The sequence below is a fragment of the Sinohyriopsis cumingii genome, chromosome 8 (genome assembly GCF_028554795.1).
Source record: "Sinohyriopsis cumingii isolate HCF-2022 chromosome 8, ASM2855479v2, whole genome shotgun sequence".
Lineage (NCBI taxonomy): Eukaryota > Metazoa > Mollusca > Bivalvia > Unionida > Unionidae > Sinohyriopsis > Sinohyriopsis cumingii.
Genome location: NC_142968.1, coordinates 85,343,682 through 85,354,419, shown reverse-complemented (window position 1 = coordinate 85,354,419; position 10,738 = coordinate 85,343,682). Strand labels below are relative to the sequence as shown.

The 10,738-nt window shown below is 34.0% G+C and overlaps 1 protein-coding gene across 3 annotated transcripts; it reads right to left on the bottom strand.

Moving 5' to 3' along the window:
- Nucleotides 1-683: 683 nt before the first annotated feature.
- LOC149794046 (uncharacterized) lies at nt 684-10,465 on the bottom strand. 3 transcript variants are annotated; one of them, XM_089967994.1, is made up of 9 exons: nt 10,140-10,465; nt 8,773-8,928; nt 7,532-8,011; nt 6,935-7,103; nt 6,330-6,467; nt 5,503-5,767; nt 4,101-4,227; nt 3,331-3,585; nt 684-2,603 (listed from the first exon to the last, which is right to left on the bottom strand). In XM_089967994.1, exons 3-9 carry the CDS (start codon nt 7,979-7,981, stop codon nt 1,443-1,445), a joined length of 2,565 nt encoding a protein of 854 aa, XP_089824120.1. In that variant the 5' UTR covers nt 7,982-8,011; nt 8,773-8,928; nt 10,140-10,465; the 3' UTR covers nt 684-1,442. The 3 variants fall into 3 exon arrangements, with proteins under 3 accessions (XP_089824120.1, XP_089824118.1, XP_089824121.1); XM_089967992.1 differs by having other exon boundaries at nt 8,773-10,465; XM_089967995.1 differs by having other exon boundaries at nt 4,101-4,231; nt 5,612-5,767; nt 8,773-10,464.
- Nucleotides 10,466-10,738: the final 273 nt, after the last annotated feature.

Here is a 10,738-nt window from a genome sequence, read left to right as displayed (position 1 = left end):
ACTTATATTTTAAGTATTTTGTTTGTCTGTTTATTACTATTTCAAGAAATATGTAAATTATTGTACAAACCTGTCTCTAGCTGTATTTGCCTGAAATAAACCCCAACACCACAATAGAATTCTGGAAGATTTTGTGAAACTGCAGGGTTCCATCCGAGTTCTTATATCTACCATTGCCTTTGGTATAGGAATTCAGGTTGAGGATATAGATGTTGTAGTACATTGGGGGGTTGAAAATTCAGTTCTCTCCTACTGGCAAGAAGTTGGAAGATGTTCTAGGGATGGGCGTAAAGGACTTGGATTATGTTACATATTTCCTAGGTCTCTTAGCCGCTGTTCAGATGAATATATGAAGAAGCTTTGTAACACATCTGACTGTCTGAGACGTTGTGTGCTGGAACAATTCCTTCTCTCCAACATGGACCAATCATCTTTACCATCGTCCAGAATGTGTACTCAAGAGGATTGTGACTGGTGTGAATGTAAAGCCTGTATGTGTCGTGTTAACTGTATGTACAGATGTGGATGTGCGGGAAAACCTGTGAATGTCATTGATCAGTTGTAGAGTTCTGGTTGAAATACATATTAACAGATTGGAATGTGCACTATGTGTAATTCAGTGAAACATTACAGTATTCAAGGCTCTCTAACCTAATTTAGAACAAATTACTACATAAGATTGGTTTAAAGTTATCTGCTGATATATATATATATATATATATATATATATAGTAATGCAGGAAACAAATACTAACAATGAGTCATACAAAAATTGCATGTACCGGTACTCATGTACAGTAACATGTATATATTATATTACCATTTTAAGTGGATTTTGATGTAACTCATTGATGTTTCAGCACATACTGGGCTATACAACACTGAAACTACCAGAAGATGAAAAATGCATAGAAATTTGATTGGCATATCATCACATTCAAGGCTTACTACATGAACTGGTGACTAACAAGTGGACTGCACATAATTCATTGACACATCATTCTGTTGGAAACAAGCTGACATTTAAGAAAAAGCTGTTTAGAAGTACATGTTTAAAAAATGCCTAGCCATGTGCTCCACTTTCCATTCCAGACTTCCTAGACATTATTTAATTGACACGTCAACATATCATGGCTGTAAAATCCCATATATTACAGTGGATTTGGACTGTATTAAATTCAATAACACATCAGCACATTCTATGCTAAAGAACCTAATGTAAACTATATATTACATGTACTTGTAAATAACAAATATATATTTGGTTTACAGTCAGTCACAGATACATCAATACATTCTATGTGATATACCATGGTGTAAACCAACAAGTCTGGTATGTCTTCTCTGCAAAAGCCATCCATAACTCACATGTTGTAACACTGGGTATTAGTAGATTAAGAAGAGTATGAATTTATATACTTAATGTTGCAAATAAAGTTGTCTCAATCAACTATAATCTCCAGTCTTTTGCTCATTTTCTTTAGATGCTTCTGAATCCTTTTCTTAAACTCTTCCATTTGATTAAATTTTGAAAGAGAATGAATATCAGGGAATGCTGAGTGACATCTTCCTGAGATTAACTCACAGCATTTGTTGTCTAAGAGGATTTTCACAAGGTCCTCAATATCTGCACTCCTCCTCACAACACCTTTTGTTCGCTTGAAATTGCCACGGTTAAGTATCTTGTGATCAAAAACATACTGAAGTGTTTTCTTTATCCCCACCATTTGGCTGTGTCTAGCTATGGTGTCATCAGTCAGATTTCCACTGGCGGTCTTGACAGCCTCCTTGTATTCCCTGTTGAAAAATTCCATTTGTAAGTCCATTTCAATATTGTGTCCCTCTTTCCCTGCAGTATTGACTGTTCTGTTCCATCGAAGTTGGTGTGCCAGACGAGAGGACACTCCACCATTTAGTGCACTTAAAAGATTATAGCCACATACAAAGTACTTGGGGTGGTGCTGATCAAAGAACTCTATCATATCATGCCTCCAGTGGCTGATTATTCTATCTCCATCTCCTTCCCTGATAGCATCATGACGGGCCATTTCTCCTAGACCTCTCCATAAAAGAGCCTTGGAGTATTCAAATACGTGATCCTGCTTTGACTTGTAGTCTTTGTTACATTTTGTTGACATGACCTCACACTGTCCAGAGCAAAACCACTCACCAGCTGGGACATCATTGTCACTTAACCCCAAACATGTGAGATGAAACCATCTTCCTTTAGGACAACTGTAATTATCACAACATATAAACTCTTCAGTATCACTCTCTAACTGGCACAGGCCACAATAGCTGGAATCAGCATTACAGTCTTGTAGCTCTGGAGGATGGAATCCTAAGGTTGCCACTTTATTTGCAATAGACTGAAAATAGCACCATAATTTTTCAATGTCTTTGGGAATATGGTCTTTGTCTATCATTGATCTTGAACTGGCTATGACATATGCCTCTGTAGCAAAGCGTAGTAAATCGGTGGCATAATTGAAGCAGGAGCTGGTTTTGCTGTTGACATTGTGGTGCCTGTATCTGTTTCTAATATAATATAACGTGCCCACATCACGTGCACTTTGGGGTCTATACAACAGCTTGAATGTATCCTGCAAAAGAAAGGTTTTGGGTCTGTACTACTTATATATTGTAAATATTTGTTGGGTATGATAATGTGTCAGTAAGATTGGTACATCTGGAGATTTTGTTTATAATGACTTGGAAATAGGATCAGATATATATGCATATGCAAATAAATGTTGAACAAATTTCCTTCCAGTATGTTTTGTGAGGCCTTGGCAGGGAGTTTTACTAGATGAATTGACAAGTCAGAATCAGCATGCACCCTCTGCAAATATTGTCTAATTAATTTACAAAACAACATCCCAATATAAAATTTTTGTGTTATACTTTTACTTGATACTAAATAATACTTTTATTTCAAATATATGAATGTGGATTAGTTTTTAAATGCTTTCTTACAATATTAGATTTAATAACGGTGTTTAGAACATTCTAGTTTACACATCTCGAGAATGAAAAAAGTTCCATTCAGAATGTAAATAATGCTATAGATAAGCAGTCCTCAACATTATTAGTTAATTGTAAATGAGGCCACATGAATCCATGGGCACATAATATAATTTTGCATAGGGAGTTTATATCTATAATTTATTTCATTTCAATTAAGTCTTGATCCTTTATTATAACAAGGAATATTGTACTACTTCTGATCAAAAGATATTCAAATACTAGAAAAAGCATATCAACAATTAAAATTTGTGGAAACTGAATTTTAAATAGCAATCACATATATTGTTTGCTTCCTATTCCTACCTCTAATAGTATGCCACGTTTGTGCCACTCCTGTATTGCTGGAACAAGCCCTTGTAATCGGTCCCACTTGGATCCCCCATTGATTCTTGCAATTTGTGCATCATTTGCCCTTTCACAACTGAGGGCATCCCCATAAAGAATACAGGATATTGGGTCCGAGTCCAATCTTCCTGGGACATATTGTTGATATTCTACCATGATATCAACCATATCTGCAATTTTGGTCTCATCCTTTGCCAAAACACCTAGGGGAATCTGTAAAAAAAAATGGTGAAATTTTATTATTGTGTAAATAAACATTCAAATATAGTCAAAACAAAATGGTTCTCTGTGCCAAAAATGGTTGATTCAGACTAGTTTGTATTTAATTAAGTACAATCAAATGCAAATAATAATTCAGACTGGTTTGTATAATATACAATCAATTACAAACATTAAGTGACTATTAAATTAATATCCTCAAATAAACTATCTAAAACTTTGATCTTCTTCTAAGACATCAAGCCTATCACATTACTGGAAAAGGGCCTCTTCTCTTCCTCAGTAGCAAAGGACACCAACCAATGTAAAAGATAAAAAGTATTCATTTTGGGAACTGCATAACTAACTGCGAGATGATTTTTGCTTTGATCAGCTCTAATGTAAATAATATATGTTCTTAATTTGTCACAAAGTGGCAAAATTCAGTACATATATATATATACATATATACATACATACATATATATATATATATATATATATATATATATATATATATATATACTTACAACTTTGCTCTTCTGTCCAAGTTCTTTTGAATATTTATGGGGGATGTGGGCCTGCACTCTATCCTGGAGGCATTTGAATGGTTCTTCCTGCACCAGTATTCTTTGCACTAATATAATGAATTCATATCTGTAAAACAAAAATTGTTTTTATGAAAATAAAGTGCAATACAGAAGTTCAATGGTATCTGTACCTATGAACTCTTAAGTATTAATTAACATAACATACTAAATTCAAGATAGATAACAGTTTTTCTCTTTTCAGGTCAATTTTTCTAATTACAAGAAACTGACACTAATATAATTACTAGAAACTGACACTAATATTAGTTTAAAATTCTTTGCAAATATTATTGTGCATAACTATATTAGGAATGAAAGCAATAATAACCTTTACAGGTTTATTTGCACGGGGGGGGGGGGGGGGGGGTAATATCATGCATGTACTTTCCTCCCACAGAAAATTATATGTAAGTATGAATGCATTTGTAATTATCTCTACATTTAATCAGCTAATGAACCTGTTATGACTCTATGGTCTTAAGCAAAGTAACAGAGAACAGGTAATCCAAACAGTTGAGTAAAATTCAATTAATAATTAATTACCTGGAATACAAAGTGAAACTTAAATTAGAACTTTAAGTCCAAAAGTATAGAAAGTTTGGAATGAATTTGAGTATTGGATGTGCTGTTGTGCCTATAGCTTTGAGTGAGCAGATTTATGTATCCCAATGATATGATACAGAATGTTAATTGTTTTTAAATAAATGATTCCTCTAAAATTATACACGGCAAAATATTATTTTAGTGCTGAACTTTAAACAGGAATGATAAAATCTTGTTTACTTTAAAGTTATTTACAGACTGTGACTTGACTATAATGCAACAATATACCCTGCATGTAATTGAACAGGTTGCTTCCTTGCTCTAGATAATTCATAATCATTAGTAACTAAATGTTGATCACATGACCTAAACATTGATGAAGGGCTTGAATTACCGTCCATCTACACCAATCTCCTTGCACCATGTGACCATTATAAGTCAAGTGCAACGTTATTCGCTGATGAAGGCAGTGAGATATTGCTGAAAATTTTGAAATCTTAAGGTAATTATGATCTGAATATGGGAACTTACTAATGACCCTGGGTCTATATCACTTACAATGGAATTTATATAAGTTTTAGCTTGACAAAAATCAGGTAATCCATGGTTTCTGCAAAGGGAACAAGTAATGTCCTGAACTTGAAATTAAACATGTTGCTTATTATTGATCAATAAGTTATTATGTAATCTAAAATCGGGGACAAAATGTTACGTATCTAATATGTTGTTTACAAATGATTATTACATTCTACGATAATGGACAATAGTTAAATGCACAATATCAATATACATAACAAACCTCAAAAGCTGGTAGTCTGCATGATCTGGGTAGAATGACTCAACTGGGATATGCATGATGTCCATGGGTGATGGGGGGTAATCAGAAAGACCCATGCAAGGTACTCTGTCAATTGCTGCATAAGCCTGAACCATACTGAGCATCTGATTTCCATGTTCCCGTGTACTGTAGCGGGCACGAGTCTTCTGGTTTACATTATCAAATACCAAAGTGTACCCCATGGGAACCATTGTTATCTCATCGTCATCTGTATCTGAGAAACCATCTGAAATCATTGTTTGGTTATTAGCTTACGCTTGTTTAAACTGATGAAATTAATTTTTGTTCCATGTTTCATTTAGTGTATCATGTCAAAGAACTTAAAACAAAATACATCCGATACTGGTTATTAGAGCCATTTTTGAAGTTGGATATAATAGTCATGGATTCCTTTAAATTTATATATTCAATCTCAGCACCATTACTTACTGAATTTTACTCAGTATTTATTTTATGCTGATGAGCAATAAAATAAAATGTGATTTGACATGACTCTGTATCTTACTTTTGTGCTTTTATGATTAGATGTCCAATCTGATAATGAAACATGTCAATTATATCCCATGGAAAAAATATTAATATTAATTACCATGATATTGAATTGTTTTCTATTGAAAATGTTAATTAATATTCATTGCAAAATGACAATATTTCATACTCTGTGTGTGTGTGTGTGTGTTTGAAGTTTAAAAAATGGAATATTTCTACAACTGAGTAAATGGATCTGATAGCCAAATGGTAAGAAAGGATTTGATTCATGGCCCATACATATTATACTACCTACTCACAATGTATGGTATCCTCCATTAAATCTGTACTGCTGACCTGGTCATCATTTGACTCAGACAAGGAATCCTGCTCTAATGTATAATACATGTCAGTGCTTCCTGTCTCATCCAACATCCTCACACCGACCTCCTCACTGACTAATAAAGTAGAAGCAATACCAGAATAAACTTACTTAAAATTTGGAAAAAGAATATAAAAATGAATGAGAAGACAAATTCAATTGAGAAATCATACTAACCAAAAAAACATATTTTCTCATGGGTTTACCACAACTGACAGTGTTAATGTATTTCTTATACAATACCGAAGAGTGGTAATTTCAAATGAATCTATCATTTGCATATACGGAACTAAATTTGTATTCATAAATCCATTCATAGTACAAATTTGGTCTTATGCAGAACACTGAAAGTAACAAAAACAATTGAATAATAGAAATAATTTAACTACACGCATTACAAAATAATGAATGCTTAACAATTGTGGTAACTTCATACAGATTTAATTCTCCTTGATAAATACTACCTATGTGGTGGAAGTGGATGATATTATCAATTCAGTTATGTAATGCAAATTTATGTTCCCAATTAATAATGATACCTACAAGGCTCATCATTGTCAAAGAGGCATCTCCTGGCTTGTGGTGCTCTGTCTGTCAGGAGTGACTTCTGCTGCAGGAGGTCATCTGCATACTGCCGACGGATCATGTCAATGCATCTCCTGACTGCATGTATGCTCAGGCATAGTCCCAGATGGTTCAGTCTAGCAAAGGCCTGTGAAATATAAAAAGGTTATTAATGCATGGTTATATATTTAACATTTAACTTTATGTCTTTATTCTTGTGATCGTTTGCATTTCTTGTTAGAATATACCAAAGTCAATTAAAGAATAAGTTTATTACAATATCTATTTATTAAATCTTGACTGATAGATATACAAGATCTAATGAAATTAGACAACTGCTTCAGTGTGAGGAATATTTCCTACTGTTTTTGGATCAGACATTAATTGTTTTTTTAATGGTGACTGAGATTCACTTTTAAAAATTATTGCCCTGAAAATGTATCCTTTCACAAATCTGTTGGCATGATATTAATATTGTTAAAAACAGGAGCTCAAGGGATTCAAGCGATAATCTCAGGTTGACCTGCTCTACCTCCTGAAAAATAGATGGTTTAATCCTTAGCAATTATAACTTACTTCTCTTGAACAACCAGCAAGCCACATCTCCACCCCAACCATCTGTTGCAAAAGCTTCATGTGACCAGGATTCCTCATGAAGACTATCTGGCCTATGATAGCTCCTATGTTTGGAGCAAGCCAATGAATTCCACGGGCAAAGCTTTTTTCTGTCCTGCTTTTACTTCCTGCTGCTTTCAGCAATGACAACAGCACAGGGCATTTCTCTTCACTTTCAGCAAGGACTTTCTGCCAGTTGAAGCTGCTTATCTGTAAGTAAGGGTCACCACTTGCTCGCCATACTGACTTAAAGGCAGGGTGGCATACTGCTTTCATCTCCTTCTTAATTATGTCCCCCACTACCTTCAGAAGGGCCATCTTAAATGTCTTACTTTTCTGCAGGAGAAGATGAAGTGCAGTCACATGTCTGCTTTTCTTAATGAGGCTGGCTGCATAGGATATATGCTTCATCTTCTTATTTATAGTAACCTTTACATTTGTCTGGAAGTTAAAGAAGGAGAATTTTTACTTGTGAAATATTTATTTGAAAATTAGTAATTCCTATCAAGTACAGTAAGTTGTTGTGTGAGATTAAAATTTTATATGTTAATAACAGCATGTAGTTAAACAAATTGTTCTAAGTGATAGTCCACATAAATACATTTGAATATGTGCAGTCTAAAAGACTGTAGAATGTCTAGCAAGATTATATCATAACAGTTAATAAAGCCAAACAAATATATTAGTGCCTAGTACCATTTTCATGTTGAAGATGTGTGAGGCCACCTAGCATCAGTAGTTCTGGATAGTAGCAAGCAATATTATGTCTAAAAATCTAATTCAAGCTTGATTAACCTAAGCCAGGAGGTTATGTTTTAATATATTCTGAATAAATGTCTTCAATATAAATTTTCACTGATTTATTAGGTGCATATATCATCAACATCAGATCCCAGGGTAAAAGGTATACAATAGAAAGAACAGGTTCGGTGTGATAATAAAAGTTAAATTTGTGTAGTTATTTGGAAGGAAAAACAATGGCAGTTTTAATCCAACCTAAACTTCATGTATTAAAGAAATATAATTTCCAAATGGGAAATGTAGTAAAATCAAAAGATGTGGAAATTTAATAAATATTACCATTATCACAAATCTCAGTTTATTCTTATCTCTCTCTCTCTTAACTTTCAATATCTCATAATTCTCATTACAATATAACTGTGCTTCAAGAACTCAATGACACTTATAATTATTCTGGTTACCTTGATTGGGGTGCTGGTAACAATTTTTCTTCTTTTGCTCTTCTGGGGGGTGGAAGGGGCTGTAGCTAGTACCTTCTGTCCAACATATCTGTCCCTCTTAGAGGATGACTTCAGGTCCTGGATAGCCTCACTCCATATTCTCTTGCCAGCAGAAATCTGTTTTGTTTCAACAAAATGCACAGTATAATGATACTTGTATTGTAAAGGTTTAAGTAATTACAGAAGTCCAATGTAACTGATGTATATATTAGACAATGCTCACATTAATTTGAGAGGTTGAACTGCACTGATGTTATTATCACTTATGATAATGCATTTAGTACATGTTGACATGAATAAGCATATTATGTTGTTAGCAATATATTGCATATTGTTATTTATGTTAATGAGAGACTACCTGTCCAAACGCATCAAAATTTATTGGCATCCATCACAGATAACAATTATCAGTTAAAGAACTAAATGAAAATATCTCATTTGAATTATAGTAATAATTAAATAAACTGTATGACATATTTTTATTATTTACAAATAGTTAATTCAAGATATTATAGTTCAAGTCTGTTATCTTTATTTATTGATCTAAATAATAATTATTAAAATATCACAAATGTGTTGATAGTTTTTATAGGAATTGGGCAGTTCTTAAAACCATACAAAACTTTAATCAGCATTTTATCTTTCTTTCTTTTCAAGCATCAATTGATACCTTTCACTACTGTCTATTTTTCTAAAAAAATATATGTATCTGAAATTTACTGTCAAAGGTTACAAATAACATTGAGAGAGAGAGAGAGAGAGAGAGAGAGAGAGAGAGAGATGTTTATGATATGGAATCTGCATAGGCATTATGATTTAGGGTCAACATTGTTTAATGAGATTTTCCTAATGTTGGGTGTCATACTGATTATTAAGTGAATATTTAATTATTTAATTATTAATTTCACTACTATAGAATAAATAAAGAAAAAGTGGCAACACTTTTTGTAAACAAGTGCTGTAACTTTTTTATATTCTTGTTTTGAATCTCTAAAATTGGATTTAAATGCACCATTATTGGGACCCTTATAACTTGGAAGTTTGTCATTTCACCTTGCTAATCACAGTAGAACAAGCATAACATATATATGCACTTCTGTCTGGAGTAAATGTTAGCCCCAAATGATCATGTAGCACATCTTGAGCTGTTTCTGTCTGTCTCTTCAGTTTTCCATGTAAATTAACTTTGTTGGATCGATTTGCGCCCAGGTGAACACCACAAAGCGAGCATGTATTTTCCGCCATTGTCTAATTTTTTGCATTCATTTCGTTCTAATCACGCGTTAACTTAACTGTACGAGAATGGTACTACAAAGGATGTTTCTTACCTGTCTTGTTCGGAGTCTGCTTGAATCACGTGATAGTCACATTCACGTTGCTACAGCCGAGTCACATGACCAAGCGTACCGAGTGTTTCGAATGAGCGAACGAGCGGAAGTCGCATCGGATTGGTTGCTCTGTGTAGTATGGTGATCACGAAACTTAAATGTCAACGGTATTTTAGGGTTGTGTTATTCTGCTTGGATTTACAAGTTGTCAAACGTAGGATTTGATTCGGAAATATGCTGTACATATCGCAAAATGAACTCTTCAGCCGACGGGAGCTCAACAGCCGCGAAAAATACCGGTAAGTGTGTGAAATATACACATATTTGTGCAGACAAAAGTGTCTGCTGATAATTGCAGAGTTCAATGAATACATGAAATCAGCCCCTAACCCCAACATCAAGATCGTAACGGGTGAAGGGCTGATTTATCGGCCTAAACTTACCCAAAATAAAACCCAAGGCAAATGTAAACATTACAAGAGGGACATGCGCAAAGAATCGAAATATATAGGAAAAGCTGGAAAGGATCCGCTATGGGTTGGTCATGGTGCGCATACAGAGGACCCTATATATTACTCGTGATATCGACCCCTGCCCCC

Bases quoted from the DNA above. Each gene is read 5' to 3' on its own strand.
- LOC149794046 (XM_089967992.1), bottom strand. From the start codon at position 7,981: ATGAAGCATATATCCTATGCAGCCAGCCTCATTAAGAAAAGCAGACAT. The intron at 5,768-6,329 runs GTGAGTAGGTAG...CAATGATTTCAG, and splicing joins AATGGAGGATACCATACATT to ATGGTTTCTCAGATACAGAT. The intron at 2,604-3,330 runs GTAGGAATAGGA...TTTCTTTTGCAG, and splicing joins AACGTGGCATACTATTAGAG to GATACATTCAAGCTGTTGTA.